The sequence below is a fragment of the Pimephales promelas genome, chromosome 7 (assembly GCF_988280905.1).
Source record: "Pimephales promelas chromosome 7, fPimPro1.hap1.1, whole genome shotgun sequence".
Classification (NCBI taxonomy): Eukaryota; Metazoa; Chordata; class Actinopteri; order Cypriniformes; family Leuciscidae; genus Pimephales; species Pimephales promelas.
Window position 1 is genome coordinate 2,893,338 of NC_142775.1, and position 18,704 is coordinate 2,912,041.

Below are 18,704 nucleotides of genomic sequence, written 5' to 3' on the forward strand. Positions count from 1 at the left end.
AAATACACACTTAGTCATTGTGCTTTGGAGTTTATTCAAAATTATAAATGAATGTGCTGCTTGAATACATTACTGGCATATTTGGTATTCTGTCAACACAGGCTTTGATCCTGAGTTTAGGTGTAACATCAGTAGCGAACAGCCAATCACATGCTGATAGAGTTTATAGAATATTAAGAATTTAAACAAATGTACACAGGAAGATTCGTCGTCTTTTGAGAGGTGATGGAAACTACAGTCGTTGGTAGGATCAGAGACGGGCTCTGGCAGGATCACTCTGATTTCGTTTTCAGCTTATGTTCAAAACAATCACGTTTAAGCCACTGAACTAGTTTAATCCGGTTATACATACAACCGCGAACAGCACATGTTGTCCCTGAGCTCCGTAACGACATCTCTCATAAAGATTTGCGTCTTTAAATAGTAAAATAATTCTCCGAAAAAAAAAAACAGCTAGCCTCTTCGCTAACTAAGACACAAAACACCATTGGAATGCTACTTCCGCCGCCTCACCGGAAGTTTCACCCACTTTATTTTTTACAGGAGCGCCCCTCGGAAACTTGTGGATATTTCTTGCGGTGTCAATTTAACATAAAAAGCGAAATATTGCTTATATACTGAATAAAAATGCATGTTATTTTGGTCAATTGATGTTTTATTGTAACAGTTGGGATACGTCAGAGAATAATGGCATTTATGTAGTTTAACAAAATAAATTATGCACATAAAATTAAAATACATAAAAAAATAACTGTGCACTGGCTCACCTGCTGCATGTGAAACATTAACTTAAGCAACATAAAATAAGTTTTAAATAAAAATCTAAATGGGCAGACTTATCCTACCTATAATCTGGTAAACTGTTGATCAGTTCTCAGATTTGGCTTCAGTATAAAAGAGCAAAGAGCCTCTTGCTCCCTGTGGACCGGAGCTCTTTATAAATGCTAGCGTATCACTTCCTCTCTCATTATTATTTCTGTCGCCGACTGGATCATTTATTTATTAGTGCGGCCTCTTAGCCCTTCAGAGGACCTCACACCCAAACCCAGTCTTCTGTACCCAGGGTCCCACAGCTAATGAGGGGCCAGACAGACACCGTGAGAGGAAGGCAGGACTGGAGAGAGGAACTCCCTGGAGAGGAGAACAGCAGATGAATGATAATCCTAGCTTAGTGTCTCTTAGATCCAAAATTCAAGACAGTGCTAGTTAAAGACGGACCGTGAGAGAGATGTGTGGAAGCGCAATAGGGTTTTGTGTTTGAGTGTACAGAAACATAAGACACATTTTAGAGTCAAAAGATATTTTAAGCCCTTTATTTTGCTGTGTGTGTAAGTGTTATAAGTTAGGACAACATTGATTTTCTTTATACATTTAATTTGTACATATGCACACACACAAGTTCACATTTTAAAAAAATGCATGAATAACAGGCACAATACTGGTATACACATGAATATCTATTGGCACAATATGCCTGTCATGACTTAACTTACTTCAACGTTTTTAATTTCCTCAGTTTTCACAGTCCACACTTCAACAGCGTTTTGGAGAGCTTTTTAAAAAGCTTAGTTTTCATTAATTAAAACGCAGTCTCAGTGTGGATGAAAGGCCAAAACGGAGAGAAATACATGCATTTCAAACGAAAACCTATTAGTGTGGACAAGGCCTGAGTGACCAGGCACATATACGACACATTTTAGAGTCAAAAGCTATTTTACTGTAAGCCCTTTATTTTGCTGTGTTTAAGTGTTTTGAGTTAGGACAGTTTTAGGATAGCGCAGTATACATGGATGAGTTTGTTTCTTCATATTGTACAAAAACAAAAAATATGTCCGCACAGTCCAATGGGCACGGCGGTATTTCCGGGCGAAGGATTAAGGATGCTCGATAACTTCCGCCGATCGTAGAGTCCAATGCAATACCGAGAATTTATTGAATTTTATACTTCATGGTTTTACTAAAGAAACGTGAGTCACAAAAACAGATAAAACAGACACCCCTCGTTGTGTTTATGCTTCTTTTTAAAATTATATTAAATAAACATAACTATATATAAAATTACATCTAAGCGTATGTACGTTTCGTTTCAAAGACGGGAGGACAGTAAATTTTGAAGACTCTGCCATAATCCCGTTTTCCTCGGTTTTCCTCCGCTTAAATGGACGAGCTTCCTTGCGTCAAATGCGGAACTTATGCGTGCATATAGCCCATTTAAACTACAGTAAATGCATGAATTTTGCTGCCTTGATGACAGTGTTTTTAAACATTTGACAAAAAGAATTTGGTTTCATAAGATGAGACGCTTTCAAACATTAGTGGAAGGTAGTTAATCTGATGAACTGCTTCTGTGTGAGGGGAACTGACTTTATACATCCACTAAAAATCACCAAAACACAGACAAAAATGAGTTCTTGGTGTGAGAAAGTTTCTTCTTTTTATTCAGGCACAGCTAACTCCCACATCTTCATTGTGGCCACAGTTATGACTATTAATTCCTTTATGTGGACAGTCAAAAATGTTCCTCTCATTCCCGGTACATGCCAAATCATCCAGCCAGATTGTTCCAGTTCCTGCAGGAGACACACAGCAGAGCGTTCTGAGAGGGTTGTGGACACCATAGCCTGTATACCATGAGCCATTAACTAAAACCCCTTAAGAATAGACCGATACTTCACCTGCACCGTCCGTGTACACCCCGGTGGCCCTCTGGAAGCCCAACATCCTACACACCACCAAAGCATCCACAGAGTCAAAGCTGTCATCACACACCGTTCCCCAGACGCTATTATGCAGCACCTCGACTCTTCCACGCGTGGAGTTTCCCACTAAACGAACCACACCTACAGACAAATACACATATATGAGACATGTTTGGGCATTGGTATCTCACGCTAAAGTGACTATTATTTTGTAAAGTAGACAAAAAAACTACAACAATACAAGAATCTCTGAGAATTGAATAGATGTTAACACTAGCTATGTTTTCATTCAATTATTTTAATGTGAATTTTGGGTTATCGCATTCAAAAAATGCTGGATGGAAACCAGTGTGCATAAAAATGTGCATGAAACTAACGGTGCGAATAATTTTTTTATTCGATAAGAGGGCATGCACATAAACTACACCTTTGCAGAATAAATCATTTGATGCTCGACAATAACCTCATGTTACTTTGACTCCACAGAGCCTGTGATTGGATAACTGGCGTAACCAGTAGACCAATGGGATCGCAGCATCTCAAATGTCATAGTCTTACGTCAGAATGATTTTGTTTAATTCCTCCAGAAGCGTCTCACACGATTGCGTTCCTAAACACCAGCATCCGAACGCAAGAGAACATGACTGGCCCTCATTTATCAAAAGTGCGTACACCAAATTTCCAGCATACACCCAAAACCACGGTGACTTTGAGATTTATCAATATGGACGTTGGCGTACGGCACACTCAAATCCTACACCAGCGCAGGAGGTGGTGTACGCACGTTTTGAGTTAGTGCGGAAATGTGCAGAAAAATTCCTACCACCACAAAACGCACTGACAAACTAAAAAATATGATCTATTATGACCCACTGTACAAAAAATAAACAAACAAAAAAACAACATAGTACTTATAAACTTCAGTGTTTATTTTTGTTCAACCTGGACTTCAATGTTTAATTTGTGTGACTTTATCAAAGCATTTGATCTGTAGCCATATGTATTCCTTCAGTTGCGAGCCTGTGTGCTTTAACCTGACGCTTCAGGGTTAGTAGCCCCGGCACGTGCGCACAGACGGGGTTTGGTAATGAAAGGCTTTTTTAAATGACCAAAAAAATAATTCAGACTGACAAAATAATAAAAAATACATTCCTCCTCTTTTATGTAACCCCTATACCCGGGTCCCACTTGACCCAATTCGAGCGGGTCTCGAACCCGGGACTCCGGCATGAGAGTCAGGCGCTCTAACAAGGAGGCTAAAGACTGCAGCCTCTAGCATCTGTCGCTAGAGTGCCTATTGAGATCAGGGTAGTGAGGTTTACTTGCACAGCAACTACTAGCTGGCCTCCGTTACATTTACATAATAATAATAATAATACAAATAATAATAACGACTCTCTTTTTCTAAATAACAATAAGCGTCATAATAATGCAAATCATAATAATTATGCAATTATGCAATTATTAATGTGAATGAATGGTAGGCTACTCCACATCACATCATCAACACTATTGTACACCCCAATACATGTGACGTGATTCGAAATTGAATGGTAATTCAAATAACGTGCTGTAAAATAATGCATTGTGATAGGTCATTTTCGGCTCCACGTCAGAGAAGTTTCTCTTCTTTGCCATCTTCCGTGTGTTCATGACGTAAAATGGGGGCGTTGGGGGGAGCGGAGACTTGAATACTGTAAAGAGGGGCATGTTATTCTAACTAATGACGATTGTTTTCAGCCGCGGCATTTATCAAGGGCAGGCATTGCGTACACCTGTATTTCAAAGGTACGCACAGCTTCATAAATCAGGCGGTGAGAGGAGTGTAAGCATAATCTTACGGCAACATATACGCCCGTTTCTACGCAAGAATGATAAACGAGGGCCATTGTGTTTCGCCTGACACTCTGAGACGAGTGAATAGTATAGTCTGACACTCTGGAGGAAAACAGCCTGATTGCAATGCTGGATGGAAACATAGCTAGTGACACACAGTAGTACAGAGAGATGGATCAGTATTTATGGTAACTTACCAGACACAAAACCCCTGGGTCCTACATCACCCTTCGGACCTGTTTAAGACCATCATACATAAAATCATGTAAATACAATCAATTCACTTGCAAAACAGGTTGATAATCACATAGATGCTGTGCACTCACAGATATTGTGGATACACGCGAAATATGCCAAAACATACCTTGATCTCCCTTTTGCCCTGGGAGAGAATAGGGTAAGAGGAAAAGAAGAAAGTCAAGAAACACACACAGATGTATGTTGCCTTCTTGTCATTAATAACCTTTTTAAGAAACCAACCTGAATCCCCTTTACTGCCCTTTACTCCACTCACACCCGGAGATCCTGGGACACCAACATACAACATCAAACTCGCATGACGACTGCATGACATGAACCCAATGTTGATCATCTGTTTTCATGTTTGTCTTAATTTACCTGGCAAGCCTCGATCTCCCTTCCCTCCCTGCAGTCCCGGGGACCCTAAAAACAATTATTTTCCCCAAGTTATTGGCAACAGCATATTTCACTTTTATGTGCATGTGTTCTGGGCACTCCTACAATACCTTTAACGCCAATGCCACGGTCTCCCTTTGGTCCAGGCGAGCCTTTTTCTCCAGGTGATCCGCGCAGGCCAGAAGGTCCCTGTGGACCAGGAGGCCCTAAAAGACCAACCAACCACAGGTGAGGGCACACATCAATGAGGAATTATGAAATTTCATGGGTGCGTCATTGAAAAGAGTCACATTTACAGGGAGCCAGGATGATACAATGAACATTTGTGAGGAAAAACTTTAATCTCTGTATTTGCTGAAGTTGCCAAGTTAGTGATGGAGTTTTGTGACTTTCAGGTAAAAACTGTAATAATCTGTAGTTTTTGGAAATACTTATTATCTTTGAAAGTCTACACACATGCTCTCCTGAGTACTTTGTGTTTCCCTATATAATATATTCTGGACTGAAACTGCTGTGCAAGAAGCTTTCTCCAATTGGGGTATTAGCTATATTTTGGATAAACCAAGTACACCAGACTTTATGACAATTGTCATCAGTCTGGCTGTTGGTCTGTCCTCCAGGGAAACTTTTGGTTAAAGTTTTGTTGGAGCAAGATTTTTTAGCGGTGTACATTCTCTACACAAAAATACCACAAGGTTTTAACCCCTACTTCTAGAGAACGAAGAACAAAGACTGTGCATCAGGTGTGTTTTGCTTTTTTTATGTTTTTAATTAATAAATCCACTGTAATCTTCACTGTTATATTGCAGTGCTATTATATTTGGGCCATTAGATCATTTTGTTATAAATAAAAAAGCCTGACAATGTCACTGCTAAATATCTTTAAATAGTGTTGTTTTGTTTCTTTCCAATAGCTTTCTTACCGCTTACACCTGAAGGCCCCTGCTGTCCTCTCTCACCACTGGGACCCGGGTCTCCTTTAGGCCCTGCGGATGAGAGATTTCAAGTACAAGCAGTCAAGTGTTTCAGTGGTGTTTAGTGAGGAAACTATCACTACTACTGATTAAAGTGGTTTTATGATGTGGTTGTAGTTTTGCACAACTGCACTTCCATTTATCTTCTTGATATTTTAAGCAGCTGTAGTAATTAGCAGCTCTAGACAAGCTATCAAATCATCCGGGTCAGATTTATCTTTGAAGAAGTACCTGGATATCCACGGATCCCTGGTGTTCCTTGCAAACCAGTCCTTCCATCGGTACCTGGACGACCGTCATTCCCAGGTACACCTTGTGTGCACAGAGCAGTAAAACTCTTACAGCATGGAAAAATGTGCAGTATGAATTATTAAGGTTGCCTTTCATCATAACAATCAGGCACCTTGTATTCCTCTCGCTCCTGGATCCCCCTTTAAGCCTCGATCTCCCTTTCCTCCCTGCTGTCCTGGGGGCCCTGAAAATAATTATTTACCCAAAATTATTGGCAACAGCTCACTTTTATGTGCATGTGTTCTGGGCACTCCTACAATACCTTGAATGCCAATGCCACTGTCTCCCTTTGGTCCAGGCGAGCCTTTTTCTCCAGGTGATCCGCGCAGGCCAGAAGGTCCCTGTGGACCAGGAGGCCCTAAAAGACCAACCAACCACAGGTGAGGGCACAAATCAATGAGGAATTATGAAATTTCATGGGTGCATCATTCTGCCTGTCACATTTGCAGGGTACCAGGATGATACAATGAGAACTTGTGAGGAAAAAACACTGATCTAAATAGAATGACTGGATAGCTCATGACATCATAAACAGTGAAGCCACCGCGCCGCCATATTGTGATTCCCTTGTGAACTCGCGCGTTCTATTGAATCAATAGGAAATTGTATGATTTGACTGAGAAAACATTGGATAACGGGACACCGTTTTTAAATCTAAAGTCTCCCTGAACAGTCTTATAACGCAAACATCCTAAACATTTAAATGGGTATTTGTTTAAAGTTGAAAATTATTTCTGCTTATTAAAAATTAAGTATATGTGTATTGTGAACTTAAAATATAGGTATTTCGGATTGTGTTTTACAGATAGATCTGTTCAAGTATTTGATTAGTTAGCAAAAACATGTTCAGAAAATGCGTATACAAATTGTATGGGTTAATGTACGCCTGTTTCACCTCCAATACACTGCACACGTCTTTCATGTTTTTAAACAACATGGAAATAGCGACAGTTGTGCCTAAAAATTACTATATATGGGCTTAAATTACAACCTGTTGGCAGTTTTTGTAGATCCTTTTGTGAACCAGATCCGTTTTACACTTGTTGATGCACAGCGGGTCATCTTAAAAGTGCCGTCGGACTTACCTACAGTATCTCTGTACAACGGCCGTTGGAGCCTTCTGCTGGTAAGGAATCTTAAGATGGCCGCTCAAACACTTCCAGTGGCTTCACTGCCTGGTGGCAGTTTCAACGCATTCTCATTCTTTAGTGTCATAGAATGCTACAGTATATGACAAAACGGTGCTATACTACGCGCACGGCACCCGTTATCGTTAATATAACACGTGCTGTGAGGGGTAGGTTTAGGTGTGGGGTAGGGTAGTCTCATATTACGCTAAAGGATTTATGACGCCTTGGGTTCACGTGAATATTAACGATAAAGGGTGCCATGTGCGTAGTATAGCGCCGTTTTGTCATATAGCGTTCTATATGACGCTAAAGGATGAGAACGGGCTGGCAGTTTAGTACGTCATGAGCTATCCAGTCATATAGGTCAGTGGGAAAAACTTTACTCTCTGTTTTTGCTGAAGTTGCCAAGTTAGTGGTAGAGTTTTGTGACTTTCAGGTAAAAATTGTCTGTGAAATAATCTGTAGTTTTTGGAAATATCATCTTTCTTATCATCTTTGAAAGTCTACACACGTTCCTGAGTACTTTGTGTTTCCCTATATATTCTGGACTGAAACTGCTGTGCAATAAGCTTTCTCCAATATTGGGGTATTAGCTATATTCAGGATAAACCAAGTACACCAGTCCAGGGAAACTTTTGACTAAAGTTACTTTTGTCGGAGCGAGATTTTTTGGCGGTGTACCTTCTCTCAATTAACTACACAAAAATACAGCAAGGAACCCTACTTCTAGAGAACGAAGAACAAAGTCTGTGCATCAGGTGTGTTTTGCTTTTTTTATGTTTTTAATTTATAAATCCACTGTAATTTTCACTGTTATATTGCAGTGCTTTTATATTTGGGCCATTAGATAATTTTGTTATAAATAAAAAAGCCTGACAATGTCACTGCTAAATATCTTTAAATAGTGTTGTTTTGTTTCTTTCCAATAGCTTTCTTACCGCTTACACCTGAAGGCCCCTGCTGTCCTCTCTCACCACTGGGACCTGGGTCTCCTTTAGGCCCTGCGGAAGAGAGATTTCAAGTACAAGCAGTCAAGTGTTTCAGTGGTGTTTAACAAGGATATCATCACTATTACTACTGATTAAAGTGGTGTTGTGATGTGGTTGTAGTTTTGCACAACTGCACTTCCATTTATCTTCTTGATATTTTAAGCAGCTGTAGTAATTAGCAGCTCTAGACAAGCTATCAAATCATCCGGGTCAGATTTATCTTTGAAGAAGTACCTGGATATCCACGGATCCCTGGTGTTCCTTGCAAACCAGTCTTTCCATCGGCACCTGGACGACCGTCATTCCCCGGTAAACCTTGTGTGCACAGAGCAGTAAAACTCTTACAGCATGGAAAAATGTGCAAGGTTTTTACACAACACATATTTTCTTTTTTATTACAGTATGAATTGTTAAGGTTCCCTTTCATCATAATAATCAGGCACCTTGTATTCCTCTCTCTCCTGGATCCCCCTTTAAGCCTGGGACACCTGGAGACAGAAGTACATACAGTCAGGGAGAGATGTGGATCTGCAATACTGGGATGAGAGATGTGTGAAAGTAAGGAGGCGATTACCAGGTTGACCCGGAGCGCCGACCATTCCCCGTTCCCCTGCGAGACCTAAGTCTCCTTTCTGCCCCTTTTCACCTGGAGCTCCAGGCTGTCCAACCCCCCCTGACATAAATACAATCATTTTGCAGCATTTTCTTTGTATACACCAAAGAAGTGAATGTTAGTAACGTAAAATTATTTCCTATGTCAATGCGGCATGTTAAAACTGATGAGAAATTAAGAGCACAATACTCTAGGATGCTATTACTCTAGGATACTTTCAAGAGCAATTACACCCATAGACATATGCATACAGATATACAAAAATACACTCACCCGGGGAGCCAAGTTCTCCTTTCTGTCCCGGTGTTCCTGGGATTCCATGAGTACCTGATACAGAGCACATCTGGAGTATAAATACTGAATAAATAATACCATTCACACGCATCTGTTGGAACAGAGGATGGAATACACCAAAGGACAAATAGTTCAGTTCAGTGTTTATGTCTGTTTTGACCAGCAGAGAGCACTAAAACTACACAGATTATGGAGTAACATGTGGTAAGTGATTGGCTCTATTCTGGTCCCTGAGATCTGTGAGAACTGAGAGATGTTCATCCCTTTAAACTGGGGACAGGATCTCATGGATTTTGGGGGCCTCACAGATGTTTGGTATCCTTCTGGATTCCAGCTAGGAAGAGTTGTGCAGCTAAACCTCGTTCCTCTGCCTTCCCATGCCAGTTGATGATGGTTTGAATCCCGTTCAGAGCAGTGTGAGTGGTCAAATCTAGTCACCTTTACAGTGTTCAGAAAAAATTGATGTCCTCGCCCAGCTTAGTTCAGTTCTCATATAATGGTGTTAATGCAAGCAGATAAATTTATAAAGCACTTTTCACAATATAGATTGCATCAAAACAGCTTCACAGTATCAATCGAAACATAATAACAATGTTCGTTTCTTAGTGGAAAACATTGTCAATGATCAATAAAACTGTTGAATATCAAGTGGGACCTGTTACATTGGTGCCGTGACCCGGAGGGGAGTGACGTTCAGGGGTGTGTGTGTGTGTGTGTTGGAGGCCAGCTAGTTAGAGCTATGCAGGTGAAATTCAAGAGGCTTCTACTAATGTTAAATTTGATTGAGAGGGGGACTGAGTGACAATATTTTCAAGGCATTATCACAGGACACAGTTACCTTGTAATCCAGGTGGACCAGGCGGACCAGGTGGACCAGGCGGACCAACTATGACTATGAAAAATAAAGCAAAAAAAATAACCTTAATTCTTATGTCTCCAGATAAAATGCTTTAAACATGTCCTGAAATGTAAAATCTAAATGTTCTTGATATTTCCACATACAATAGTTTACTTTGAAATAAAATTATACTGCAACTTTCACCTTAAATATTTCTCAGATATGTGTTTTTGTTTTCCACCCTTATGAAATTGCAGGATTTGAAATCTCCCCATTCTTGATGTGACGATTTTCCCAAACACTTGTGCTGCTATTGAGGTGATACAGGTAAGGTTAGGACAGATTTGGTTGTCTGGGTAGGGTTAAGGGGTAAGAGAAGGCCAACAGAGTCATTATAGATACAGTAATTTCATGCAGGTATGTTTTAAAGGGGTGATGAACTGGGAAATAAAATTTCCCTTGAGCTTTTGACGTCTAAGAGGTTATCATATAAGAATATCCTGTAAGTTTCAGAACTGAAAACGTCCTTGTTAGTCCAATAAAAGCTTTTTATTGACACCAGGCTCAGCAAACGACTCGTTTTTCAAAGTGGGGAACTATGACGTCGAAGGGGTTAAAACACCACCCCCGCAGAAGAAGATCAACGCCTACTTCAAAACGGCCGGTTTAGCCCCGCCCACCGATTTGCGCATTACACGCATAGCTAAATAACATAGATGCCTACCTTGTGATGACAAACCGGATCGAGCTACCGAGCAATACAGAATATTGTGCAGCGCCTGGTTGTGGAAGAAGACAGTCGCTGCATAAGCTTCCTCTGGATTCCAGTAGGACTATGGATAAACTTATGGATAATCCAATAGACATGGATAAACTTTATTTTTAATGACGTTCCAGCTGATGAGGTGAAACATCGTCCGTCTGTTCGCTTCATTTCACTGAGGATTGTTTTGTAAACAAGACTGGATTTGCAGAGCGATTAAGAGTAAAGAACGGTGCTGTGCCGTCTATATTGGATCTGACAGGAATGGTGCAACACATGGACTTTGGGTCGGACATGTATGAGCCAATCATTCCGGTTGCCATTTTACAACATTGGACATTTTCAAAACAATTTCCCCCAAGTGCATCGACGGGTGAGTTGAAACTCATTATAATATGAAAAAAACTGTTATCCACTCACAGCTGTGGGTGTTTACTTCCAAGTCTTCAGTGCAAGACGCCCATTAAAACCGAGCATTTTTCAGCTAGGGTACAAAATAGCCTATTACTTATTCATTTTGATGTTATTGAATGCAAAAACCATGCGAACGTCATAAGTTGAGCTCAGACAACAATATAATAAAATGTAAAAAGCCAGTTCATGAGCCCTTTAAACATAAGTACTGTGTAAATACGTATGTGTATGTACACAATAAGTGCAGTGTATCAAATGGTTAATTTTAATGTTAGTACATAGCCTACTGTAGTTGTTGAAGAGAGTAAATGTAAATAAAAGATCTGAAAATGCATTTCGTGACCCCTTTAACGACTGAAATCATGGTAAATTCTCAATATATTCCCTGGTCAAACAGTAGTATTTCTCTTGTGTGTATATGTGTACCTCTCTGTGCACTAACGTTGAGCTGGTTTAGTTGAGTTTTCAGTTTCTCTAGAGTCCCATTGTTCCCACACAGATCGGACAGACACTCCTGTTAACACACACACACCTTCAGCTCATATCCCAGAATGTGTTTTTATGGCACAACATGAATGATGGTGTGAGGTGTGTGTATATATTTACCCCATCTGAGCTGAAGCTGCCCAGCCTGAGTCTTTCAGAAGACTTGACCTCCTCTGAACTGGGATCAGCTGATGTACAGTGAGTGTGAACCCAAGCCTCCAGAGTGAAGACTGCATACAATACACACCATACAAAGCAGATTAAATGATGGAACAACAGAAACAAGGTGATAGCTTACATGATGCTGTGAAATATTCATGTACAGGAGTCACAAAAAGCGTTGGACACTTACTGTAAGGTGCAAACATATTCGATAAAAGCGGTCAGTTATATATTGTATAAAGCTCAGCTCACACAGAATTCACTTTCAAACCAAGCAGATTTCTATTGGTCAGTGCGGTGAATTCAAGTGACCATCTTGAAAATCAGTGATTTTTTTTTTTTTTTGCATGGATTCCTTGAGTAAGTTTTGCCCATGAAATATCGCCAAGCAAGCAATGGTAAAACTGACCGCACCTTAAAGGATTAGTTCACTTTTGAAAAAACTTTTGCTGATAATTTACTCACCCCCATGTCATCCAAGATGTCCATGTCTTTCTTTCCTCAGTCGAAAAGAAATTAAGGTTTTTGATGAAAACATTCCAGGATTTTTCTCCTTATAATGGACTTCAATGGGAACCAGGTCCAACCGAGGTCCAAACAACAGTTAATAACAGTTTCAGATGCAGCTTCAAATGTCTTTAAACGACACCAGACGATGAATAAGGGTCTTATCATGCGAAATCGATCGGTTATTTCAAAACTTATTCCAAAAATGTAACTTTTCTAAGGACAAATGCTAGCCTTGTAATATATTGTGAGGCGCGTTTGCAACGTCACGTAATACGTAATTACGTTCAAAAGGTCACGGGCGACGTAGCCGGAAGTACAGAATCAAAATCGTCCGACATCGTTGTTTTACCTTTTAATTCCTTTTTTGTAAACGGCGTTTGAGTTAGTTTGCACATTCAACCTATGCGTTCAACTTGTAAACACTGACTCTGTAGTTCTGGCTACGTCGCCCGTGACCTTTTGAACGTAATTACGTATTACGTGACGTTACAAACGCGCCTCACAGAATGGAGAAAGGCTCGCATTTGTCCTTAGAAAAGTTACGTTTTTGGAATAAGCTTTGAAATAAGCGATCGTTTCACATGATAAGACCCTTATTCATCGTCTGGTGTCGTTTAAAGACATTTGAAGCTGCATCTGAAACTGTTATAACTGTCGTTTGGACCTTGAACTGTCTGGTTCCCATTGAAGTCCATTATATGGAGAAAATCCTGGAATGTTTTCATCAAAAACCTTAATTTCTTTTCGACTGAGGAAAGAAAGACATGGACATCTTGGATGACATGGGGGTGAGTAAATTATCAGCAAAAGTTTTTTCAAAAGTGAACTAATCCTTTAAGGCCACAACTAAAAAATACAAAATTCATTCTATTATACCAGCCTTTCTCAAAGTGGGTGCCGCGGCACACTGGGGTGCCCCCTAGCTGTGTCAGGGGTGCCGCCAAAAAATTACGTAGGCTAAAAAAACAGAAAAAAAACCAGCTGACATTTCATATATAAATATATTGGAATTTACATATTTACGTTCTTCTTTTTAAACATATGAACATATTAATAAAATTGTAAGTTCATTTTAGATAAATATATAAAATTAATCATAAAAAAAAATCCGTCTCACAAGACCGAAGCAAGACGCACACAACTTGACGCAAGTGACGCAATCCATAGCAACGCGTTATAGCAACACCTCAGACTGACAGAAACGTAAAAATAAACGTGAATTTAGGCCACTTTAGTTACAGCATTATGGATCGTTTTTTGAAAAGAAAATCCCCATAAGAGCCGGGGATTTTTATTTTATTTTATCTGCATCCTGCACTTCATTTGAGTTCTCCTGGTCTGGATTTGTTATTGGGTTCTTGTATTGGGCGGTCCACCTCTTACGGTTTTATGGCATTTGTGTCTCTGATTAATTATTTTGTGAATTAGCTACTTTGCAAACCTGTGTTTTTAAAGGTGCTATAAAGTTTTTATTATTATTGTTATTTACAGTTCATATTATGCTCTGTTCATTACTGTTCTGTCTAACTAAACAAGACATTTGCATTTAAATTTGGGTTATGCAGTGTTTTTAAATTATATTTTACACTGGGGTGCCTTGAGATTTTATGCACTTTTTTCAGAAGTGCCCTGACTGAAAAAAGTTTGAGAAAGGCTGTATTATACAACAAAGTATTTTGGGACATTTGTAAAATAATTAACTTTTCTCTCTATTGTAAAATAATTACATTTTTGCTCAATATGTTTTAATCAGCTTTTCTTTGGTGATTACAGAATAAGTGCATTTTTTAAGTCAGTCATAGAGAAACCACAGGAGTAGAAATCACTTTGACTATCAACACGATCCATTGACTTCTGACAACTACAAAAGGTCACAATGCTTCTTCATTTTGTTAAGTTTATTTATAATGTAATTATTTAAACCCTAAAACTAGCTTGGTTTCAAATCAATGCCACTTCATTTGAAATTTTGTATATAATGCAAGGACATTTATGAAGTTATACTTTTAAAATGTGAATTTATTTATTTATTTATTACCTTTATAGGCCAGGAAAGAGTTTAGTGCAACCAGGAGCAGGAGAAACACGATGAGAACTGGAATACAGCAACATTTCTTCGCTGGTTTCTTCAGCGTTAGCTCTGTAACAAGCAATGCAGAACTCTGGATTAAACTACAGAAAACTGATTTGTTTTAAGTGATAAGTGATATGAGGGAAATGAAATTAGAGCTATTTTAAATTTCAATACACATCTTTTCCATGACCGACAACAGTCAATCAATCAATATCTAAAATATTAGACCACTGAATGTCATAATTGATCAGAATGAAACATCCCAGAAACACTTAGTCTGACTCACCGCTGTGCTGGAAGTCGTAACGGTCAGACTCCTTGAGCTTCATGTTGTCTTCATAAAGAGGGTTTACCTGGCTGAATACAGACGCCTTCCCTTCAACCGAGTCCACATCTGTCTCCATCAGCTGCTCCACCACACACTGACCTCTACACAGCCTGGGTTACGGTTTAAAAACCAAACCAGTGAAAAAAAAAATGCTGGCTCATCGAAACACAAGTCATCTAAAAAAAGATATGCATCGGAAATTGTTCCAATGAGTTTGTCAAGAAAAAGGAAGTTGGCTACAGTAGCAGGTTAAGCATGAACTGCTTTTGCTGAAGACTGGAGTAATGATGCCAACATTTCAACTTTGATCACAGGAATAAATTACAGTTTACTATATATATCAACATAAAAAACAGCTGTTTTGTATACACTCACCTAAAGGATTATTAGGAACACCATACTAATACTGTGTTTGACCCCCTTTGACCTTCAGAACTGCCTTATTGGGTTGAGATCTGGTGACTGTGGCGGCCATTTTACTACAGTCAACTCATTGTCATGTTCAAGAAACCAATTTGAAATGATTCCAGCTTTGTGACATGGTGCATTATCCTGCTGGAAGTAGCCATCAGAGGATGGGGACATGGTGGCCATAAAGGGATGGACATGGTCAGAAATAATGCTCAACAATGCTCTTCCTGTCTTTTGTCCAATTTTGGTGCGCTAGCCTCTTTTTCCTATTTGTAGTGGAGATGAGTGGTACCCGGTGGGGTCTTCTGCTGTTGTAGCCCATCCGCCTCAAGGTTGTGTGTGTTGTGGCTGCATACCTCGGTTGTAACGAGTGGTTATTTCAGTCAAAGTTGCTCTTCTATCAGCTTGAATCAGTCGGCCCATTCTCCTCTGACCTCTCGCATCAACAAGGCATTTTGGCCCACAGGACTGCCGCATACTGGATGTTTTTCCCTTTTCACACCATCCTTTGTAAACCCTAGAAATGGTTGTGTGTGAAAATCCCAGTAACTGAGCAGATTGTGAAATACTCAGACCGGCCTGTTTAGATCATAAAATATCAACTACAAAATTATACTGGTATTCAGAGACAGGCCTTAAGGTGGTTTATATAGATCATACCTATCAGACTGTTACCATTTTTTTCTAACTAAAGCTACACTGTGTGATTTTTACCCCCATCTAGCGCTGAAAAGGTACATGACCATCCAGTGAACATTAGTTTCTGTTCCTCTCAATTCTGATTTCGTTTTAACTTCTACGGTGGCCAATGTAGTCCAAGATTAACATGGTTTCCAGTTCGACCTCGTCCATGAGTGTTAACTCAAACTTTTATGTTTATGTTGTGTTATCTCTCTTCCCCCTCAGCGCTCTCTCTGCTGCTTTATATCAGACTCCTCAGGACACACACCAATCAGTGCGCGGACAACACTCATGGGTTAACCAGCCCATAATCCTATAAAGACACACAAGAAAAGAGTAAGAGAGAGAGAAGAAGAAAATACACATGCACATAACACTCCCAGACACATATACGCCCTTGGACGTATACAATTTTTCCTATATTCCCCCAATTATAGGAACAACCTGTATTTAAATTAATACATTGTTAGCTAACGGTGTGATTTGTTATAAGTGATGTATTATGTATATTTCTGAAATAGGCTGGACATCTAGACTTGGACACCGTCACCTCTGATAACAGATCACGCTACGTAACTGTATTGTAGAGACAATGTAGATACGCTGCTTTGAAATATGTATTGGTAAAATCGCTATAAATTAATAAATATGAATTGAACTGTGTGTGTGAGTGTGGTCGTTTAAAATTTATGAGGACATAAGTTTGTGTAATGACATGGTTATTACACTGGTATTACAACATAAACGTGGCTTATGAGGACATTGAGCACTATTACGAGTCCTTGTGATTAAAATGGATTTAAAAACCATACTAAACAATGCAGAAAGGTATCTGTGATAGTTAGGGTTAAGGGAATGAATATACAGTTTGTACAGTATAAAAACATTACATCGGTAACACTTTACAATACGGGTGCACTAATGTGCATTAATTCATCCTTAACTAATGCACAGATAATCATGAGTTAATGTATAACTAATGGCGAACTAAACCATTAATTGATGATTACTGCATCAGCAACTAATAAAGAGTCTATATGATTAATAGATTAAGTAATACATGAATTGCTATTAATTCAATGTGTCATTGTGTATTAATTCCTTAATAACATATTTTCTTAACTAATAGTGTCAATTAATGTGTTAATTACCACAATTAGTCAAAGCTATGCACTTCAACTTCCAGTTGTCTGCTTTGATTAATCATTAGCTAATGATTTGCAAAGGTATCATTATACTATGACTTTACTTGTTGGGGCACATCATTATTAACTAATCATTTAGTAATTGTAGTAATTCGCACAGGAATTTGCACTAACAATGAAGTAATTAATCATGTATTAATGTATATTAGTGCACCTGTCATATTATCTGGAAGTTGAAATACAAGGCTTTGGCTCATTCTGGTAATTAACATATTAATTAACACTATTAGTTAAAAAAATGAGTTATTATGTAATTAATCCACAATTACATATTTAATTAATAACAATTAATGTATGATCTAATACATTAACCTTACAGGCTCTTAATTAGTTCCTAATGTGGTAATCATTAATGAATAGCTTAAATAATCATTAGTTACACATTAATTCAGTATTATCTGTACATTAGTTACGCATGCTTATTAGTGCACACGTATTGTAAAGTGTTACCATTACATCTATGGAATGTTCCCATATCATAGATGCACGTTACAACAACAGGTGTGTGTGTGTGTGTGTGCAGATTGTGTATTCAAAGTTGATGTGCATATGCCTTTGTCTCGCTCAGAGAGTGTGTTCCTGTCGGTGTGTAAACTGGTCGGAGATCAGGCCATCTGTTTAGATGGAAAGCTTTGACCAAAACCGCAGTGCCGCCCCTGACCTCAGATCAGCTCTAAACAGCCCTCGCTGCTCACACTTAACCCGTGCTGACAGAATGACCTTGTTTACTGTACTCAGTGTTTTGTTTGTTTGTTTGTTTGTTTGATGACCACTCAGTTGCTGATGTCTGTGTTTTAGGGTGATTGATGACCTTGGGTGACCCTGTCAGTGTGTGTCAGACGTCTCTTACCCTCTGTGGGTGCGTGTGTCCGTAACCGTCACCGTACAATACAGTCGGGGTGTTTAGATTTGCACATTGTGTCTGTGTTCATTTGCCTTTGGGTTTTAAAGGAGTCCTTATAATCTGGTGAACTCTTCACCTCATTCTCAGTCATAACTCATAACAGAAGTGTGTGGGACGGGCATGTGTGAGGGGTGCAATGCAATATCAGTTACATGTAGAGTAATTATACAGATATCCAGAAATAAATTTCAATAGTACATTGATTTTAATTTATAAAAGTCATGTTTAATGAGTTTCTATAATTACAAAATAATTATTAATATAATTATTTTGTATATATATATATATATATATATATATATATACACATGCATGTATATATAAGAAAAAATGTTTATATGTAAAATATTTATATTTTTATATTATATAAATTATGTATAAATCTATATACAGTAGATACATTAAAGTATTTCTTAAATATATACAAGCATTTGTGTGTACTTATATTTATAAAATAATTATACAC

The 18,704-nt window shown here is 38.8% G+C and overlaps 1 protein-coding gene across 5 annotated transcripts; it reads right to left on the reverse strand.

Moving 5' to 3' along the window:
• Nucleotides 1-1,297: 1,297 nt before the first annotated feature.
• Nucleotides 1,298-15,153, reverse strand: marco (macrophage receptor with collagenous structure). Of its 5 annotated transcripts, none has more exons than XM_089132939.1 (21): nucleotides 14,996-15,151; nucleotides 14,674-14,775; nucleotides 12,084-12,193; nucleotides 11,904-11,991; nucleotides 10,301-10,354; nucleotides 9,442-9,495; nucleotides 9,130-9,228; nucleotides 9,007-9,043; nucleotides 8,790-8,869; nucleotides 8,505-8,567; nucleotides 6,699-6,794; nucleotides 6,549-6,620; nucleotides 6,377-6,457; nucleotides 6,095-6,157; nucleotides 5,282-5,377; nucleotides 5,152-5,198; nucleotides 5,016-5,067; nucleotides 4,900-4,917; nucleotides 4,733-4,771; nucleotides 2,676-2,840; nucleotides 1,298-2,570 (listed from the first exon to the last, which is right to left on the reverse strand). In XM_089132939.1, exons 1-21 carry the CDS (start codon nucleotides 15,111-15,113, stop codon nucleotides 2,440-2,442), a joined length of 1,665 nt encoding a protein of 554 aa, XP_088989065.1. In that variant the 5' UTR covers nucleotides 15,114-15,151; the 3' UTR covers nucleotides 1,298-2,439. The 5 variants fall into 5 exon arrangements, with proteins under 5 accessions (XP_088989065.1, XP_039546819.2, XP_088989064.1 ...); XM_039690885.2 differs by having other exon boundaries at nucleotides 5,016-5,060; nucleotides 5,154-5,198; nucleotides 8,790-8,870; nucleotides 8,999-9,043; XM_089132938.1 differs by having other exon boundaries at nucleotides 8,790-8,870; nucleotides 8,999-9,043.
• Between the last annotated feature and the right edge of the window lie 3,551 nt (nucleotides 15,154-18,704).